General features: G+C 39.1%; 3 protein-coding genes and 1 non-coding gene across 11 annotated transcripts; 1 reads left to right on the top strand and 3 right to left on the bottom strand.

The window, feature by feature from the left end:
* Positions 1-1,131: 1,131 nt before the first annotated feature.
* LOC147758996 (U2 spliceosomal RNA) lies at positions 1,132-1,323 on the bottom strand. Its single transcript, XR_015319844.1, has one exon. It is a non-coding gene; the product is annotated as a U2 spliceosomal RNA (small nuclear RNA).
* A 3,311-nt stretch (positions 1,324-4,634) lies between these two features.
* On the bottom strand, positions 4,635-16,273 carry LOC111248340 (protein Dr1-like). 3 transcript variants are annotated; one of them, XM_086978093.1, is made up of 6 exons: positions 15,640-16,272; positions 14,862-15,155; positions 7,779-8,003; positions 7,413-7,563; positions 6,389-6,552; positions 4,635-6,210 (listed from the first exon to the last, which is right to left on the bottom strand). In XM_086978093.1, exons 2-6 carry the CDS (start codon positions 15,147-15,149, stop codon positions 6,103-6,105), a joined length of 936 nt encoding a protein of 311 aa, XP_086834219.1. In that variant the 5' UTR covers positions 15,150-15,155; positions 15,640-16,272; the 3' UTR covers positions 4,635-6,102. The 3 variants fall into 3 exon arrangements, with proteins under 3 accessions (XP_086834219.1, XP_086834218.1, XP_022656285.1); XM_086978092.1 differs by having other exon boundaries at positions 14,862-15,534; XM_022800550.2 differs by lacking the exon at positions 14,862-15,155 and having other exon boundaries at positions 15,640-16,273.
* On the bottom strand, positions 11,194-14,724 carry LOC111248336 (galactosylgalactosylxylosylprotein 3-beta-glucuronosyltransferase 3-like). The gene has a single exon (XM_022800510.2). It carries the CDS (start codon positions 14,084-14,086, stop codon positions 13,199-13,201), a length of 888 nt encoding a protein of 295 aa, XP_022656245.1. The 5' UTR covers positions 14,087-14,724; the 3' UTR covers positions 11,194-13,198.
* Positions 16,274-16,309: 36 nt separating the features above from the next.
* Positions 16,310-19,225, top strand: LOC111248363 (peptidyl-prolyl cis-trans isomerase-like 3). 6 transcript variants are annotated; one of them, XM_022800597.2, is made up of 5 exons: positions 16,310-16,494; positions 17,493-17,670; positions 18,055-18,176; positions 18,522-18,628; positions 18,943-19,225. In XM_022800597.2, the coding sequence occupies exons 2-5, from the start codon at positions 17,540-17,542 to the stop codon at positions 19,066-19,068; spliced, it is 486 nt and encodes a 161-aa protein (XP_022656332.1). In that variant the 5' UTR covers positions 16,310-16,494; positions 17,493-17,539; the 3' UTR covers positions 19,069-19,225. The 6 variants fall into 6 exon arrangements, with proteins under 6 accessions (XP_022656332.1, XP_022656305.1, XP_022656315.1 ...); XM_022800570.2 differs by lacking the exon at positions 16,310-16,494 and adding an exon at positions 16,568-16,790 and having other exon boundaries at positions 17,568-17,670; XM_022800580.2 differs by lacking the exon at positions 16,310-16,494 and adding an exon at positions 16,633-16,790.
* Positions 19,226-21,615: the final 2,390 nt, after the last annotated feature.

Here is a 21,615-nt window from a genome sequence, read left to right on the forward strand (position 1 = left end):
TTGTCCATAGCAGTTAATTTTTATTAGCAGCGTCTTTATTCAGAATATATATTCTTTAACTAATATATAAAATAGGTTTTTGGACGATTTATAAATATTCTATTACTGTCAATGTTGTATTACTTTGTAACAAAATTTTAGAAAAGTTCTCAAAAATTAATCACCGTGGTGGCTGGGCGCATGCGCGTGAGGTCTCGTCTGAAGTCCCAAATTAATGCCAAATTTCTCACATGTTTCGATTCTTAATAACGGCGTATCACGACGGCATTTTTCGCATACATCCCGAACAAAGTGTACTTAAACAGGCTGTCGACAATATTCTTTCGGTGCATATATTGACTCTCGGCTACTTCAACGCTTAGACAAATAATTTTCCAATATTTCTATTACTTCCCCATTCTTTGCCCGAATCTTGTGCATGCGACTATTCTTTTTTCAAGAATCCTAACCTTTTACTTGCAAATTAAGTTAATGAAATAACACGTGATTTGGACGACTGAAGCATGTCTATACCTGGCTTCGACCCTCACATCACATGTCTAGCAACTTAATAAACAAAGGTTAGCACTGTTTTTTAGGGGGGCCACGTGGCCAAGCCTTCCACAGATTTTTCATAGAGAGAAATAGTTTTCACTTACCCATCTTTACTAGTGCGAGTAAGTTTGACTCAAAAAACCGCTATCAAACGTCTTTCACTGTGCACAAAACCCACACATTTAACGTGACAAAATCGACTAAGCAGTAATCATACGATGAACATCAATGCATAGTAGGTTGATATATCTATTCCCATAATAGATTACTGGCTAACATACTTTTCAGTTAATTTAAAACACGTGGTGGTCTAGATTCGGATGCGGACAAAGATACGTCCCGTTTCGTATTGGTAGCCAACCGTCTGTCGGAATAATTAATGGCAGTGCCGGACGTAAAACTCGACAGGTTTAGGTTCAGTAGACTCTTGTTAGCAGACACAATCGGCAGTCTGCAATGGGAGACGACATACAAAATGCAAGTCGGGACTTGCGCCACCTCACCCGCAAGTTCGTGTGATATAGTACTACCTCCATTTCTAACATTCGCAGAAAGCAAGTAGTTATTATCTACAATGTTTATACTTTTGGGATTTCATAGAGGTGGGCCGACCCTGGAAATAGTGCTATACCAGGCCAACCCGTGGTTGAGGTGGAGCCAGCTCCGAGCACTCAGCCCTCTTTCAAAAAATAGTTTAATATCTTGGGGGACAATGTCCCCCGTATCAGATATTAAGCTGATAAGAACAGATACTACACTTTGATCTTAGCCAAAAGGCCGAGAAGCGATACCTTCGTTGATGTGCCTGTGAGTCCAATGCTTGCTGTCTTTTCATTGCCGCATCGATTTGCAAACAAGTATTCATTAAATTTTTGGTAACAGGTTGCAAACAATTAAATCAAGTTCGACGTATATATATTGAATTGGGTATATACAATATAAATATAACTAGACCATGTTAACAGCAGACGCCAAACGAGAATTTCAATTGAAAATTACACTTCTGACTGTACTAATTAAAACCTATGATTTTAACTATCGCGGCAGTCGAGCCTCGGAATGATGCAATTATCCAAAGGGACTCTTAATCTTCTGCAAAAACACTGTCGAGTCATGATTAATGATACTGACATGGAAAGGGTTTATTTTTTGAAAATTTTATTCTACACCTGAGTCGGTGCATATCTCAGTATACGTAAGGCGTTATTCGTAACTGTAGTGGAAGCCTTTTTTCAATAGACTTGAGATCATGCTCAACAAAATTTGCAAGTGTTTAAGTAAAAAATATACTGCGTTAATTTATAATAAAGCAACAATTATAGAAATGAAGTTGTTTTTTATATCATATGAATTTGAACACGTTTAGAGAAGGTTCATTGTTTCCAAACGATTCTTATTGCACTAGATGTATCGCTAATGGCCTTCTATATTACTGCGGCAAAGGTTAGAACTATATTTTTATGTCGAAGTGTATAAACAGCATCAGCACTAAAAAAGTCAGCTCTTCCATAGAGTTGTACGTTTCGTAACTGGCAAATAGTTGCATGAAGCAGATTCTTGAATGTTGAATAGAAAAAGCCGCTCTGGCGTGGTACATTAGGTAGGGAAATAAATGATCAGTTTAAAACCTTGACTATCTCAATAATTGCGCTTTACCAATCTGAAGTCTGGCTTACTTCATGCTACAATAGAATTTTGTGTGTTTTAGGCCAGTTTAACTATGTGGCATTCATGGCGAAAATAGAGATATTTAATCAGGATTTGACCAGTGTTATTTAAAGCATTGCGCACAGTTCTCGGGATGGTCTAGTTATAATGTGCTAGCCTATCGGACTGAGGAACAAGTGAGGTTATCTATATTTAAAACCGGTACATACCCTTCATTATATACTGAAGCAGGCAAGCCGTCTGAGACAACGTTTAAACGCTAATTAACACCAGACGTAAAAACTGAAGTATATCAAGGCATTGTACGTTGTTCACTTCTCAAATATAAATGGATACTACACAGGCAGAAAACATAAATTTTACTTTAAGCAATTGTTCAGGGTGTGTTGCGACTGTTGACGATTGATTTTACAAAGAGAACTTTACCCTGGGTTAATGTTCACTAACCACGTTCGAAAATTAAAAACTTCAGACATGCTTAGCCGAAAATTTTTGGAGATCGTTAATCTGTCGCGAATAACTCATCCAACTGTCTCAATGGCTTGTGCGCTTCGGGAAAGGCAAGGCAAGGAGGTGAGTACCCCATAAACTGAACAAAAACATATGTATTGCATTGTACTCCGTTTATCAGCCTCTTTAAATCGCAGAATGTCAGACTGTTACTGCCGATAATATGCGCATATTTTGCTGCAACTAAAAGCGCAACACATCATGAATCGTTGCCGGACAAGTGGGAGACTTACGGAAGTAAACATCCTTTATGTGTCTGATGAAATACGAGAAAAAAAAGGTCTATTATGAGTTCCTATAGTTTCGTGACACGGTCGTTGAAGGACGACGCGCATCTCAGCTAACGAATCTAAGCAGCTGGATTGTGAAAAAGAAAATCGTAAAAGGATCTGATGCAGGACAACATACCGAGTTTTAAAAGTAGAAGGAACTGCGTTTATAGAAGCCGGCCTGAATCTGAGTCGATTTACCCATATCTATTAGACATCGTATAGATGACATAAAGTACACAGCATCACCCAGATATTTGCCGAACGTCAATTCAAGTGTGGAGAAAAACCAATTTATATTTTTTTGTCAACGAAATCAAACTTTTACGTCTTTATATTTCATCGCTTTATATGAACAAACAAAAATAGTAATTTATTTGATTTGTTTCAAATAACAAATGTTAAACAGTATCTGCTGCATTGGTTGTGCGTTTTAAATGTGTAGTAGATGAATCACATATAGATATATGTACATTGTGGGATAGACTGCTCGGCTACATAAATGATCTATGTAAATGTTTTCTAAACAAAAATCGAAATGCTTCTAAGATTATTTTGTTCTCTCCTAAAATGGACTATGGTTTTTTTTTTACTCTAACTACAACCATCAATGGAGACACCATTTAACTCAAATTTTGGTTTCTAAACTTAATGAAATCCATGTGTACTCGGTAAAAGACTATTCACGTCCAAGTGCTACATTTCAGGGCTACTTTCAGATGTCGAATAGAACCACCCAGAAAAACATCCTACGAAAGTCTTGTCCATTAATTTTATGAAGTATAACGTTTTTGACCTTATGCACCCACCAAGTATAAAAACCAACTATAGAAAATGGTACCTTCAATATGCTACAGTTTGTCCTATCAAAAACCAACGTAGTCTCGCGAGAATCACGGATCAACTAACTGAAAGTAGGAAACACACAGCATGGCAGCACATATTTATTGCCATGTATTTTCCTAAGTTCCAACAATGCAACGGTGATACTGTACCTGTGAAACTTTCATCTCGGCTAAATCTAAAATATTATACTACTACTATCATTAGAGGCCACTGTACTTGCATAAGTTTTAGCGGCAGCAGATATATCGAAGTTCTTAGAGATAAATTACGGTAGAAGGATTACGATGACCTTAGTTTAGACGAAAACTTGTGGCTTTACGTCAGGACTTTTATCTGTTTTGGAGAAACACAGCATCCTGAGAAAACCCCGATCAGCAGGAAAGGTTGTTTTAAATTACCTTTACGTAAATTACGTTAGAGCCTAGGTTGAATGTTTTATGTTCAGTACTTACGCTTTGCTTCAGACGGCTCTCAGCACAAAACAAAGTGTGCCTGTGTGCTGTTGCGAGCTCGGACAACTGCAAGTTAGTAATCTTAATAGATAAAAACCGAATTTTCGAGAATGAAGACAAGCGCAGAAGGTTAGGGTATATTTTCAAGGTCAAGTCAAGCCAATTGCTCTGACGACTGCAAGCGTTAAGTACAACAGTTTCATTAAGGACATCAGTCAATTTCGATGGACAACTAATTTCAGATGACTTTTTCTTAATACTCTAAAATTCACATATTTGAGTATTTGTGTTGGAAAAAAAATACAATAATAATGACTCTTGATAATAATGATAACAGTAAGGACGACACGTAGCGCACAATAATCTTAAATCGACCATGTTAAAGTTCTGTTTTATTTTATTTACTTTTATATAGTTACTATGTCATTGTTGTACAAAGATCTTTCACTCGCTCCTTGCCCATTTAACGTTTTTTTTCGTCTCGCTAACAATATCCAGAAAGTCATTCATGATTGCCTTGCGTATGTGACCCCGATAACTGGTTGCATACTCTATGTATGCCCCAAAAATGCTAAACACAACGGATACGCTCGCTATCATTAAATAGGGGCATTCGGCTAACTCAAAAGCTATACGTCCGACTGGGCTAGCAAAATGCTATGTCACCCCAATGAAATATTTTTAGCTGACTAAATTCAACATATTTGAGACTACCCGCCCTAAACGCAACTGCTTTACTTGTGTCACTTTCTATCCCAGTGTCGACTTTATCCTCAGTAAATGTGTGTGTATATACAATTGGCAATGCTGTTCAAATGGAAAAAATATAATATCATAAAAAACATTAACGAGACAATTAACGAGACGTAGTTGCATTAATGACAGTTTGAACCGAACGTACGTTTTATACACATAGCCATGTACAACAGCCTGACGCACAGTTCAACGCGGGAGGTGCACTATACGCCAGCCGCGTTTTTAAAAGTCATTGGCACGCCCTATGTTTTCACTTTTCGTCAATTCTATCCTCGCTTAATAACAGATATGAGTAAAGTGTGCGACTTTACCACATTGCGTCGTCACAACACAAATGGTAGGTTTCATAGAACAGATCTTTCCTTCATTATTAGATGGTTTTATGCTCAGATATATTTATCCTACCCTGGCTCCTTGGTACAAGTTACGGTACGAATCTAAACAAGTGTATTTACTCATCCTTTGCGTTCGATTTATTCGCACGTTTCGCTTGCTCACCGCTACTGTACAGGCAGATTTTTCTGGGTGTTGTTTGTGTCTTTTTACCACCAGTTATTTCCCATAATGCTAAACCGCGATTTAGGGAACCTTGGCTTAGATTCCATTGTTCATAGTAGTCATAATTCGATACTTGCTATCTTTGCATCTCACCTAAGGTCGCTTCTCGAGAGTTTGGTCCTTCACAACATCAACAACAACAACAACAGGCAACACAAATCGACAGTATACATATGAATGAATCAAATAAACCCCAATCCACGCTCTTTGACGAAAATGCCCACAGAGTTCGTTTCGTTGTAGGTACTATGACGTCGTCTACATGTGTGTGAGCCCACGCAATAATCTAACTGGCAGGAATAGCGCATGTTTTTACAGGAAGTAGCCGAGGTCGTTCTGTTATTTCCGTGCACCAGATTAATCCGAAACAGCTATATATCCCCGTCGTTATCTACGGTTTTTCGTTCCAATTTTAGGGTGTTCGTAAAAAATTATCGTTCTATTGTTGCTGTGAATGATGATTCTTCCATATCCATCTATTACGGCTACAACCACCAAGCGCCGTACGATTAGTATTCATCTTCATCACTGTCCGGTGCTATAGGCAGGCCCGTAACGGCAGCTTGTTGAATGCTCGCCCAGTCCTGCTGCTGTTGTTCGGCCTGTTCTTGTCGAGCCTGCAATATTGACAGCGACAAAAAATCAACGAAGGTTAAAAAGATGGGATTTTCTACCTTTTATGAAAAATCATCGCGTGGGATAACGAAGCAAGGCGACGTTAGGATGTAATGAAATTTTTTGTAGATCAAGCGCCTTCGATTGTATGTTCTTCAAAATAAACTTGAATGAACTAACTTTCGCAAAGAGCTCTTGCTGCTGTCGAAGTAGTTCTTCCTCTGGGACCCCAAGGTGTTCGAGACGTGAACTTTGTTTGCGTCTTTTTGCTGCCACCTCTTTACAATCGGCAAATACCCGCTGAGCGTCGTCACAATATTCCTTGAAGCCAAGCTTTTCAAGGGCTACAGCCAAGAGAAGAAAAGTAATTGTCATTGTAGTAAAACACTTAAGTGACAACGAGGTTGATTTAAAGATCAGAGGACTTTCATAATCAAGTATTACTTATCTCTATAATCTAAATAAAACACGGTTTGACGTTGAATATTTACAAACGGACTTTTTGTACGTTATTCTAACAGCGTAGACGAATCTTCAATAAAAAAAAAACCAACTTAAGTGTCTTAGTGCGTTATGCAGATTAGATCAGATAGATAGGTCCAATCAATTGATAACCAATATATTTTATGATCTATATTCTTATGAAGGCGCTCTGGCTAGTTAGCCACAATGAGGCAGCCACAATAGGCCGCACGAACTAGTTTGCGAGCGATCCGTATTTCTGTATTCCGGCTTCTTATTTATTATTAGCTGCAATCTCGCCCTATCTAAAGGTCTCATTAAAAGGGCTATTTAGATAGGGCGAGATTCATCAGATCTATTATATTCAATAAAAGCATAATAGATTATCGATTAACATGAAGCTGTCTCGTCTCTGACGAAACTTACCGCTAATACAGGAAGTACCGAAACAGTTTTAAACCTAGAGCCACTATAAGTGCTAGATATACTACTATCCCGACCTGTCATTGAAGACGTCTATTAGTTCAATATGTTCTATAGTATAGGACGGACCGAATTTTGTCGTCACATGCGTGTGTCAACGTGGAATTGCGGTACGGTGAGTTAGAGGACGTGATTATTGAGAAAATCCAATCGTGTATACGGGATAGTGAAATAAACTCTTTTGTTTTATACAAGCACGTAAATAACACACATTTAGCTTGAATAAGTGCCAAGCCGAAAAAGATAAAATGGTTTATACCGGTTAGAATATGCTCAGCGTTGATGGTTTTCTTATGGTGTTGGTTGCATATTTCATTTGCTTGCGTTGCGATGTAGTGAATAAATTCGGAACAGCAGTTCAAGACGAGTTCTCGACTTTCGTTGGCAATCCGCACGTTCGGAAGTAATTCCTATAGATAAACGTCAACAGTTAATGCAAATAGATTTAATCAATGTATCTGATACTAAAAACAATACGAATAAAAACAAGGATACGGTATAGAGATACATTTCAGAATATTAATTGTTGCCATTTACCTATAAGGTAAACTTATATTCGATTGTTGCTCTTCCGCCACGTTTGCATTTTAAACATTGTATCTAAAAGTATCACATAGAAGTCGACCTTGAGCATTTTGTTCATGGCAGCCCGTGGAATGGTCAATTCGTCCTCCTCTGTCGGGGCTCCTACTGCTCCCGCCGAAACTCCAGGACCTCCCGGGTTCATTCCGCTAGATCCGCCTGCCCCACCTGTTCCTCCGCCACCACCTCCGGCCATATTCACCCTGCCACTGGACGAACCGCTGCTGGTCGAACTGACGACACTTGCAGATATCTGACGTGAACCATCCTGAAACAAACAAAAAAGCTTCAGAAACTTAGACACAGTCAGTGTATTGCCCACCTAAACTGGCTAAAGTTCTATTTAACAGATCACCATAGTGATAGTTTCGTAACAAATAAGTGAAACATATTCCGAAACGAATGTAAAACTTGTAACATCTGTTGGTAGTAACAGCATCTGCAGACGAAAATCAAATGGTCATATCTAAAAAACATTAGTTTAGCAAAGAGAATAACAAACGTACAAATCCCGCCTATATGATTATTGTCCCGTATCGTGTGGCAATTCATGTGACTGCCGTAGATAGGAAATTGCACTATGTATTTTGAATTCAGATGGACGAAACGTCATCTTGTACTTGAAATTGTTTTAGCGTTATAGGAGCCTATTTACATTTTATCATCCAAAAGAGATTGTTGCCCTCTCCATAGAAATCCGTTAGTTTTCAATCATTCTATATTCCTATAGCAAGCCCAAACGGGCGAGCTAGATCACTGGATTATTCGGGGCGCATTTCGTTTTAGTACGTCTAAACAATTCCCATTGTATAAAATCAACGTATGATCAGAACACATACAGCAGATGAAGTTTTTATCCATAAGGCAAAAGCGTCACACAAAGCTGGTCTGGGAGATGTGCACTTTAAATGGATAGTTTATTTGAATCACCCGCCAAAAATGAACAATGCTAAACGTGCACCCCATATTAGCATAGCACTTATAACAGACAAGTGCTTAAAAGACAACTTTGCAACATTGCAATTGGCTATTTGTAGCTAGAAAATAGCTAAACACAAATGTTATAGGTTAAGAGAAACGTCAAGGCTTTCACACTCATAGACAACAAGGATTCACACTTAAATGTGCAAGCGTTAGTTAGCCGAGTAAGCCGATTGCAAAACGCGTGAGTTCAGCAATTGACAGGGGTCAGGGGCCCAAAGCATAATTTATGTTTCGGGACATCAGCTAAAGCCAGTCAGATAGCTTTGGACGCTTTTTGAAAACACCGACGAAGTATTTTAGTAAGGACTTCCAATATTCAAATTATTTTTTTCTTTAGAATTAAAAGGAACTGAAAAGGCCAGATAAATTTCGTCAACGACTACAATACAAGATATGCGTTGGTAGTGTCTTCAGATTCCAAGCACGCATAGCAGAGTTTTCTGTTTTGGGCATCTCTTCGTAAGTGGCGTAAAAATAGTGACATACGTCTAATGTGAAACATTGAATAACGTCAGAGAAAATCCCTATCAGATTTTCCTATGATATGCCACATCGTGGTAGTTACCCTCGGTTTAAACATGTTAACGTCGCTCGAAATAGGCAAAAATTTATTTCGATGTATTCGAGGTAAACATAATTATTTTCAGACGTGATTTTCCTGACCCATTTATGATTGAAGTGGGTTTTACGTGTCCCTTTCCTGAAGTGACTTCACTGACCCTATTTTAATACGAGCTGGTATTTTCTTAGTTTAAATGTTACCGCACACATTTTGTCTAAAAATAAGCTTTCAAACTCATAACTTTGTGTGATGCGGTTTTGATGGTAGTCCTCCTGAATGTTTGGAAAATGTTTATTGCGTCGATCGAACACAGATTGTTTCCGGCAACTTCAACAGGGCAGTGCTGTCTTAGAAATGATGATGAGAACAATGTTTATATGGTTTTAAATGCTAGCAGACGAAGCTCAAATTGGTAAAAAAAAAAAGTAAAGAGAAAGTGGCCAATGGTGAATCGATCGAAAACATCTCTAGACGTATGGCATTGAGCACACAGCAACGTCGTAAACTAACTGGAAACAGAGGCAGAGCTGGTTGGTCGTTGCCAAGAAGGTTCCTCTAAAAGACATACCTAAATGGAAGCTTGTTGCGAGAAGAAGTGATCCCACCAGACAATCACGTAATTATATGTCGCTAGTTTTCCAATGAGTGGATAGCCATATCAGTGAGCACCGACACAAAGAAGGACATTCGAGAATATTGCCTCATTCGGCTACTGCATTTACAAGGGATGTGTGTCATTAAAAATACTGTTCACACCATTTGATATGCGACATAGCCAAAGTTTTGACCTAATGCTAGCTTTACGTAAAGATTATCTGTTTTATCGTTTCTACTACCGAAGCAATCCAGCTTCCCTTTTAGCTCAATTAGCCTGTCTGACTTTCTTCTTGCAAGTTGAAGCTTCACAAATACATTGATACTCGATTTTACGCTACGAAACTACTCCTTTGAATATCTTTATAATATGTGTAATTCCTAAATGTTTATTAATATTCTATTTTCTAAGACCTAAGATACTGGACAATGAGCAACGGTATATTTACATCGGCATACATACGCCTATATGGCATCACCGATGTATTAGCACCTAGTGTGTGTTATACTGTTAGAATTATTCTCAATAAAATGGCAAGAAACATTGAGCGATAATGAAAGGGTGCCTGTTCGACGATACCTCCCACAAGCCGATATGGATTTTGTTAAAACTAGGGCAAGGCCTCTCAAGTTTTATCGCAAGATCAAGTTTTCACAAGAAGGCACCATGTTTTGATCAAATTTCTTTCAAACATCCCAATATGTCTGGGCTAATTCATATAATATTAAAACTTAGCTGAATTTTGTTTTTTTTTTCCCAATTAAAAAGCCTTCTCCCAGTTAGCCCTTGCAACGACCTAACTGTTAAAACTGCTCAACCAACAAGGCATCGATTTCCAACAATTTGCACCAAGACTGCATGTGGAACAGTAAGTGAAAATCAAATCAACTTATTGTACGACTAGCCTCCGAACTCTGGTTTTAAAATACACAAAGCTCATAAAAGTTTTACAGGAAATTGAGTGAGTGTCTAGATATTGTTGGAAAATCTCCTCTCTTGTCTATCCAAAAATGCTTGTTAAGACACTACAGTATAAAAAACTTGGTGAATTAACTTTTTGATAAGAATTGAAAAACAGATATTCTTAACTTCGTGTTGAGCGCTATAGATTCTCATAGGCCACCTTTTTGACTACACCGTTATGGCATCTTGAACAGCTACATTGTTTTCATTCATAAACCGTTTATATACACTTGAGTCAAAGTCAGTTTCCCTTCGTTTACTGACTCAGTGCTCACAATTTCTTCAAAGAGTTTTTCTTCTCAGCTTATGTCTAGGAAATTTTTAGCAGCGTGAATGAAAAAAAAACACAGCGCATGCTTGTTTTTTAAAACCACCATTTTAATAAGGTGAAACTATACTTTATTGCCGCGATATCACTAAATGTATATTATAGCATCATTGTCATTTATAGAAACTGTGTTGTAGTCATATATGGTCTTGCCGCTGAGTACGATTGTAAAAATATAATATTCACTCGTATTAGGAAGATACGCGGTTTTAGCGTTGTATCGCTCTGCACATGTACAAATACAACTGTAACTGTAAAATATGCTCGCTACAATTGCATATGGCCCAACACTATATTAGAAACTCTTTAATTTGCATTGATTTCCTAATAAAGTTATCCTAGTCATCTTATAGAGTCCTAATGAACAGTACTACGCACGTATAAATAAAGGGAAAGTCGTTATTTTTTTGTACAACGATTCCTTACGCAAATCCATTATCACGCAAGCAAGCGACAAAAAATCGGTTAAACTCTGTACATGATCACCGAAACGTGCGAACGGCATGTAGTAGGAGTATTAATCCAACTGTAATATTTTTACTGAAACAAAAAATAACTTCAATCCTTTAAAAGTTGCAGGCCTATATAGTATATGAATATCTGCACACATACGGCGACGCGAGGCGTCTCATTTATAGTAGAATAATTTCTTGCACAGGGCTAAAGCTTCTCAGCATCAATACGCTAGCTAAAGGCTTCACTCCCATTGAGGGAAACGATTTTATCGATTCTAGTTTATAAGCGATCTGGTTCATCTAGCAGTTGTTTTATTGTGAAACGGTCTAAAAGTCGCCATAACGAACTGCAGATCTATATGAAATGTGTATATCTAAAAACGAGTTGTTAAGGCATTTTTGCGTAATATTTTCCTTTGGTCAATTAACTACTGACTGAATAATCGTCCTTTTCCTATAAATTACGCTACACCCTTATAAAGAATCTTATTGTCCTTTAAGCAGCGGCAAAGTTTGAAAATGTTTGCCAAAGTTAAGAATTCGGACGATAAATTTTTGTGAATTAATAACTATTCAAAGAATAAGTCTTACGCTTCCTCCCTCACCATGGCGCATTTGAGACACTATTTTATTTACCACAGTTTATCTCCATGTGTTGTCCATCATTACTCATCTATTTTACGCACCGGGCTCCGAATTTTGTGGGGGCATTTTTCATTCCGTACATTGCATTCTTCTTTCAACGTATCGTAAACAAAATATCTATCGCTATTGGCACCCAGTTAATACACAGAACGGAAACGAACAATGAGTCGATTTGTAACATTCGATTTGTAGATTTAAGTATGTACCGCATATATCGCTGGTTAGTTTTACGTTCATACAGATCACATTATTCATAGGAGGCAAAAGTATTATACTGGGACTGCCCTAGAGTTAGGGTCGGCACGTTTACCAGGTAATTAATATCTCTACGTCCAGTAGATTTCTAATGGCAATGGCAAAAACGTAGCATCGTTAATCATCGATGAGGTTGCTCCACGACAGCTTTAGTGCGCTGTTTCAGACCGATTTTGCGCAATTCTCATCAATCAGCAGTGAAAATACCCCATAGTAATACCGAGTCGTCCAGGTAGCAAGAATCGTGCGAGCAGTACGCAACTGCAATGGGCATTAATGAGACACTGTAGCTCATTGATACTTAAGAGCCGATTGAGCAAGTGATATCGCTATGATTTACGACCGTAGTTAATTAGTTTTCTACGGTACACTAGAAATTACGGGAGCATTACGGAAGTATCATACGCTGTAAGCTTCTGCAAAGCGTTCCCTATATATTCGTTGTAGGTATGTGCACATTTTCCCAGAACGAATGGCAGCATCATCATACATATTGGTATACTTATAAGCTGATCAGTTACCATTAGGATTGCTGCCTTTAATAATTTCGTTCGCTGATACGATCCGTATCTACGATACAATTTTTCATTGTACAATAGCTTGACGCGTGCTTAATTTCAGTATGTGGACGAACTCGCATATTGATAATCAAACGTTCCGTCATCATTTCAAACGGCTACACCTCAATGTCCTTATTGGAGGGAACCGGCAGTTTTGCTTCAGGCGTCAAATTCGGCAACTCTGTCCTCGTGTGCCACACAAGAACTTTATTGCCATTATCTGCTCTCGGCTCTAATTCCTCCCAGCCGGTGAGTAGTTGCGTCAATAGATGCGACTCTTGATATCCACGTTGGACGTTCAGAGAGAACAGCACTGTTGGACGTTCACGAATAAGTTTGAGACTTACAGCGAATGCCGCCATGTCAATTGGATAGGGACGATCAGGCCGGAAAACCGAATTGAATCTTTTCACACGGCCGTCAACAACGATTGGTCGTTCGACCATTAGGCCACCGGCCAGGCCAACAGGCCATACCGACACCTTTTTCGTTTGTCGCATCTCATTGAACAAACGGATATCATAAGTGTTATCGTCATCGGCAAAATATACAACAGCATCGTCATCAACGAGGCCGCTTTGTGCAGCTCGCGACCGCAGAAAACGAAGGGCTGCATTCCTCTGGAGTACACCGCGAGGCTTTAGCCAGTTAGGATCATTAGCGCCGAGCTTATACTTTTCCGGAGTAACCGCTGTTAAATGCGTGTACGACAGGCCCGAGTCAGCCAGAAGACGTGACACCAGCGCGCTCGGTGACTCAGCATCTTCCACAACAATCCAGTGTACCCGGCCCGCTAATCGAAAAGCATACGAAAGCCTTGTAAGTTCAGCTTTCTGTTGGGGTCGGGCATGTGTTGGAGTCACCAGGCAGACAAGTCGTTGAGATTTTGTCTCAGCTTCATTTCGCGACGCTTTCAGTGAAGCCGATGCCTCCAACCGAATAAGCAAGGCAACCACGAAGCCGACGAAGGCTCCCACAGCATACGGCACGAACCGATGTCTCATTGCGCGAGATGCATTTAAGCTTCCTCACTTTTTCAGCTGCAATCCACTACGTGTGCCATGGGAAACCGAAGTTGTTCATCAACTGCACCAACTACAGCGGAAGACGTGCGTCACTAGCATAGTCCGTGGTAACTTGTAGAGTTGTGACCCCGTGGCTAGCTCAATCTTGATTTGGAATCTGTGACATCGACGAACGGCCACACATAATAGAACACCGCGTGGGGTGGTCCTACTTATCGCCGCGATGTAATTTCATGTTGACATGTTGTAACCAGGTCGAAAACGAAACACACAACTCCCTAAACCCAATTACGGTACCAATCAACAGCGTGCCACGGTTCCGACAAACAGACATGCCCACAAGTCTGAATCACACACATTATCAAACGCATACAAGTTCATGCATCCACATACACACATATAAACTGTGTAAAAGATGGACAGGTCTAGGTAGAATCGGCTCATTCTACCGGAAAACATCGACCATTAATAATGGCCATTTCACGCCTGCTACTACTCATAGCTTACAACGCAAGTAGCGAGGCCAAGCAACTAGTGCTAAAACTATAGCAATAACGGCAGCTCGCTCAATTCGTTCAACCTGCCGTTGTATTCAACTAGTGCTCACGAACATTGAAACTCACTGCCCAGTCACACTCTCACCACCAAAAACCCACTACTATTGCTATTGCTGCTGCTGCTGCTGGTACAATAAATGCTGTGGTTGGAGCAAGCCACTCACAGCCCTATATACCACTCACTTTTTCACACTCACCACGTATGCTTGTTGTTGTTGTGGTTGCTGTTGTTGTTGTGGTTGCTGTTGTTGTTGTTGTTGCTGTTGCTGCTGCTGCTGCTGCTGTTGCTGTTGTTGTTGCTGCTGCTGCTGCGGCAGTTGCTGCTGTCCAGGCGGCCCGATCGTCTGGTCAACGCTGCCGCCGTTGCCGCCACCATGTTGAGGCGACTGATGCAGCTGCTGCTGATGGAACGATGGGGGAGGGCCCGAGGGGGAGGGTGTGGAGCCTGGTCGTGACGACTCCGGAGGTAGATATGTGGGCCACATTGGAGACTAATTACAGTAGTAGTAATAATAATAACAATAATAACTAACTAATTAACCAATTAACTGGCCAATAGAGGCGGTAAGACGAAAGGGCAAAAGATCGAGAAAATGAAAATAATCATACACAACACGGCACACGCCACGACAGGCTTCTCCAGGAATCACCACTACACTACAGCTACTAGCTGAACTTCTCCAGCAGCAGCAGCAGGTCGTCCGGCAAACCAGTTTTTGCTAGCGCACCAATAGGCTACGATTCATTTAGGGGTGCCAGCAGCGTAGAGAAGTTATCAACAGTTGGCCACAGAAACAGGTTTGATTAAGCCGGCAGCAGAATAAATCTATAAACACGATTCACTGGACACCTGCATTCAGACGCACGACTCTGAACGACAGTCAGTTTCATTAGAAGCTACATGCAGTTTCATCAACGTAGAGATGAAAATCATAAAAACTGTTCTTTAAAACCGCATTGTCTACTTCCACTTACTTCATAGGGCACGTTCTATTGCATCGAGGGGGGCACCGGCACACTCAGTTCACTGTGAACACACCAATTATATAGAAAACATTTTTGGCGAAACACACACGAACCATAACAAGATCAACAAAGCCCGCTATTTACGCGTTTACGGCACAGTGGCTACACGCGGCGCTGCTTATTGCTAGCAGCGGTAACACTATCAGCAACAGCAACTGTAGAATTCAGCTACCGAGAGAGCTGAGCTGGGCTGGGCTAAGACGATACGCGAGCGGCGGACAGAGGCTTGAATAGCTCAAAGTCACTACTTAGATTACTACCGCATAAATTCGGGTAGCGATATTATAATCAGCAGCTGGTCCGCCCAATCGGCTCAGTAAATTGCGGCGTGAGTAATTAGAATAAATAGAGCAATCCTCGTTGATATCCTCCCACATGCGCTGTGTCCTAGCCAATTCTATGGCTCAATGTTCTGCCGCAGCATCACACAGACCGCGCCGCCGTCTCTGTATGTTTGCCTATATGTCTCGGCGTAGAGGTCTCTATGTGTGCGTCCATATACCTGCTAGTGTCTCTAAGTCTTTTGTGTTTGTGTGTGTGTTTCTCTATGGGAGCCTCGCTTTTGTTTATGTCAATGTGAGTGCATGCAGATGGAGATGGCGGCGCTCGATTGGTACACTGTCGGTTGCTATGCTTGATCAAGACTCCATAACAGGAAAACGTTCGTACCGAGATATAAGCCCATTTCATCTACTCGTGTCCAGTACAGTCCTCGCTCCCCTTACTACCATGGCCTTTCGCTCTTACGATGATGGCTCGGCGTCTGCTCATCTATCGTCTGCGCATCTGTCGTCTGCGTCAACGGTCTGTCGTCCGCTAAACAAGTCTGGCTGGCAGCAGGCATGATGAATGTTTCTCTTTGAATTGTAACTGCTTTCCGTGTGGTTACCGAATAGTGGAGTGAAAGCTACACATTTTTTTCGGTAGCTAAGGAAGGGGCACGTGCCTTGCATCCTCAGCGGCCCGCGAAGTTTAAAACTACCTGATAAATGCACGCGTTATGCAGCTCACAGCTGTATTTGTAAACATCAAAATCGAAACATCGAATATCCCTAAGCCAAAAGTTCGAAATCAAAAAGTCCGGCGAGAACAAATAACGCGTATGTTCTACCGAGACACTTAGATTCCGTAAAATAGATTTTCAAACGGTCTCAAGGATTTGTGGCATTACAGGGTATATTTACGGGCACAGATGATGCAAAAGCCGTTCATTGTTGCGCGCTTGCTTAAAGAAAAGTCTCAAAGTGGATAGCGTTTTATTCTTGTGCTATACAATATGCAAGTACATAATGGGGTGTAAAATCGTATATGTTGAATGAATTGTAGGCAAAATTCACATAAGCTTAACACGTGTATTTTTCCTGAGATTTCTATGTGATAAGCAATTAACCTTCTATCTGTTTTACTATTCATTTATAACATTAATGACAGCTATATAATTCAGTTTTTATTATAAGCAGCGTTGTAAAAATAAGTGTTCTGCAAAAATCAAAGTCAGCAACACACCGGCTTGCCACGTTCGCCTTTTCTGATAATATTATTGCATTATTTAAGCGGAAGAGATAAAGTTAATATCTAACTTTACCTTTTTCGCTTTTTTATCATTTAATATCTAAATAATTTCATAATGAATTTAAATTCTATCCAACCTCTATAGTTTAAACATTTACAATTTGTTTTTATGGGATTTATTTATTAGAAATAGAATAGATCGGTAATTCTAAATAGATAATATTGTGCAGTTGTCAAGTATGTAATGATAGTAACAGTTTTTTTGTACTGATATTACCTGCATCGAGCAGGCGATCTCGATTTGATTGTATAAAAGCCCGCCAGTCATATTGTCAAAATGTCCGTGACCCTTCACACTGATGTAGGTGATATAAAACTGGAGCTGTTTTGCGAGGACGCTCCAAAAGCATGTGAAAATTTTCTTGCATTGTGTGCATCGGACTACTACAATGGATGTGTTTTTCATCGGTGAGTAACAAAATCAACTTGGAACCGCAACTTAATTATGCCAGGTATAACTCTCAAAGTAGCCATAGATAATAAAAAAGTAAATATAGACCGCGCTTTGTGTTATGTAGATAAAATGTATATAAAGTATCAATATGTTCTGGGCATGTGTGGCAAAATTGTATCGTATGTGACAATAAACAATTCAAGGAGTGAAGTAAGATGCGGTTTTCAACTGCTGAGGAAATTTGTTGGAAAAGAAAGCCCTTACAACTTTCCCAAAGTCATTTTTCTTTTGCTTGCATCTGCATCTGCTTACTGGTGCCATACCTAAACATTCAGTTGCTTATCCTTATAGTGTTAGAAAACAAAGATAAGTAGTTATGAAGACGTTGTAATTTTCAGAAATATAAAAGGGTTCATTGTACAGACTGGAGATCCAACCAATACAGGCAAGGGTGGCACGTCGATATGGGGTTCAAAATTCGAGGACGAATTTAAAGCAGACCGTAAACATTACGAGAGAGGCAAGTACTCTTTAAAGCGTTTAATTCTACATTTTTATTGAAACTAGGTGTTATCAATATTTCAAATGCTTTAACAACAGTTGAAATCATCGGTGACGCACATCAGATGACTATAAAATTCCGTAGAATTTGCTATCCATAATATATCAAAAGCATATCTTCACTATGGCGCAAAGAATAGTTCATTTACGGGTGAATTAATGGACCTTCAAAAAAAAACCTACAAATAATACTCATGTAAAAATATGGGTGTGCATTTTTTAAGGAATATAGCGACGATGTTTCAAATTGTTTTAACGATGTTCGTTATTTGTTTTGCTTTTTGTGTCTTCGCCGTTTCGTTAGGTATCGTCTCGATGGCTAATAATGGGCCGAATTCGAACGGTTCGCAGTTTTTTTTTACGTACGCTAAGCAGCCTCAACTCGATTTAAAGTACACGATATTTGGAAAGGTAGGATCAGGTGCTAATTAATTAGAGTACGTCAAGTATCTTAAAACGCTTTTACCTCACGGCTATTACACTTAAATAACGCATAAATGAAGACTTACTTTGATTTGAAATTTAAAAATTCCTATTGATATAAAAAATACGCGGTTTTTTTATGTACTTGTTCCACCAGAAAACAAGGTTGTAGAAAACAGCAGTAACTAGTGGAAAATTGAAGAATATAAGTCAAAAGCTTTTGTTTGCAAGGCATCTATCAGCTAAGACTCATAGCACATTTTTCATTTGAATAATTGTATCCTACATTTGATTTGCAACAGGTAATTGATGGTCTGGAAGTATTGGACCAATTGGAAAAAATCCCTGTTAACCCAAAAAATTTTCGACCCAACATCGAGAAGCGAATAAACTCGGTTACGATCCATGCCAATCCGCTGGCCAAATGATGAAACCTCAGATAAAAAAACTCACCTAAACTTAGGCCTTTTAACGGTAACCTTTAAAAATTGGATATTGTTTATAAATGGATCATACTGAGAAGCTATTCAATAGTGTACATACTAAACAATACAAATATTGTAAATAAATCAGCTGTTAATAACAGGTTTACTTTGAATTACACTTACATTTGAGATACCTTGTACGATAGCTCAACTGAAATTTTTTCGCTAATAGCAAATGAAATGTTATAGTTGCAGGCTTTCAAAAATGTATAGTAATCAACTTAAGATCCAAGAATGCTAGTCGACTACGGGAAAAATCAGCTCAATCAGACTACTCTGCAGAGGCGATCTTGATGATAGACAGATAAACAAACAAACATACATACACTTTAGTTGTTTAGCCGAAAGGATAGATTTTAGATTATACATTAGAATATAGATACATATACAGGCCTTTAGGTAGAGCTAGGGCGAATAGTAAACAGACTAGTAATGCTTCGGAGTTGTCAAAGACGCTCATTCTTGGCGGAACTTGAATCTGCAGTATTCTGATTTGAAGTCAAACGCCTTATTCATTAGACCGTAAAGATTTAACGTACGCCGCCGTTTATGTTCACGTGCGTGAAAAACTGAGTAATCCGACGGTGGCATAATTTTAGTGTAGTTATTTGGGCAAATTCGTTGGGTCAAGCCCCTTCCGCGACACATGTGATTAAACTACAAATGACTGACGAAACAAACAATATGGACAGGTATTTCAAATTCAATTAAGTACAAACTGAGAAAGTTCATTCAAAATATGTGGCTCTATAATGTCATAGCCATCAGTTCTCGGTTTAAGGACCCTTTTCAGTCCAACGGGATAGCACCTCTAGATTAAACACTCTGCTTAAAAAGCATGTAGATCTACAAGGTCTTTGCAGCTTAATAGAAAAGGCATTTAAATTCGATTATCGCGCAGGTTTAATGCCCATCGAACTTCGAGGGAATATCGTATCTACTGAGGTTGTTATTAAGCTTTTACCAAGCTAAAAAAGATACATTACGAACGCATTAGGATGTAGTAGTTACAGCCTTTAACGTCACTGTGATCCTATGCCGCCATGCCTTTTCGACCTCCTAAACCCTGATTTGTCACGTCCTTGAGCATATATGATATCAATTGGTTCGTTGAGGGTCAACTTTTGTCAATACAAGAGACGAGAATTAACTAAAGCCTCTTTAGCAAAAAAAATATCGTTGAATGCTATATAATACAAATAGGATACATTCCAATTTATTTGAAAACGTAAGAAACAAGATATATAGCCACCTTTAATAATCTTAGGTAGGAGATAAAATCAGCTAAACTTCTCGACAAGACTTGAACCTGCAATCTTCTGATTTAGAATCAAACGCATATGATGCAGGTAATCTAGAATGTAAATTGTAACATCATAAACGTGAAAAGAAAGCGTGTAAAGCTATCAGATAAAGAATAACACCTATCTGAATAACCGAGCTTCCGTACCAAAGATTATCACCTCAGTAAAACTTCTCACCAAATATCTTATATTTATATCTACACGCATATTTTTCTGCTAGAATCCTATGCTAGTATAGAATGCTAGAAATCATAGGCTCGATTTACGAGGGTGGGGGATTGCCTGTTGCAGAGATTTCGATAAACGATTTTTCTAATTCGTTGTTGTGTGAACTAACTCAGAGAGCTATACCAAGATTCTACTAGACGAAATTAGAATTAGTCAATTTCAGTAATTTTGTAGCTATTAACGAGATAATACACATGGACAAGCGTACTGGGGAGCGGCCTCAACTGTTTTACTTATTGAATATATTGAATTTTAATGCCATAGTACTCATTCGCATGACAAACGTGTCGTGGATTTATTTCTACTGATTTGGTAACGCAGTTAACACATCGGATTCCAGTCTCTTTCGTGTGCACAGCGCGTTTTTTTCACGGCAACGTACCTGCCGATAATTTGCGCATTATCAGAATGTGGGCTGCTGCCAATATGCATTGAGGTATATGGTTTATTATTGGTACTGTATTAAGTTAATTATTTCATCACACGTAAGTTATATGGTGTTCTATGATTTTTTGCAGGGTGGTTTTGAATACAAATACATATGCCTGCCCTTTTACGAGGTCAAACAAACTATTCTTATTTGAGTCCACCCATAGTATGCAAAAAGTACCAGTATTATCATCGCTTCGTTATGGAGGCATACGAAAACAGTTTCCATTCGTCCTTGAACTTGGCCGAGTCGCTGTGAGGTGTCATGCCAAATTTATATATAAAATTGAAAAAGCTCGCATACCTCGTTCTACGCCTTCACAAACAGCTGCTTCATCGCTAATGCGATGTATTTATTTCAGTTTAATTGAAAGCAGATTAGATTGCTGTCGACACGCTATGTAATGATTTCTTTTATGAGACACGCTAGCCGTTCTGTCATAAATAATCAAGCTCAACAAATAACAATGATAAAAATGTCAAGAAGATTACTTTTTACTAATTTAATTCACCAATTAAGAACTATTAT

Source organism: Varroa destructor, unplaced genomic scaffold, assembly GCF_002443255.2.
Source record: "Varroa destructor unplaced genomic scaffold, Vdes_3.0 BEIS01000001.1, whole genome shotgun sequence".
Classification (NCBI taxonomy): Eukaryota; Metazoa; Arthropoda; class Arachnida; order Mesostigmata; family Varroidae; genus Varroa; species Varroa destructor.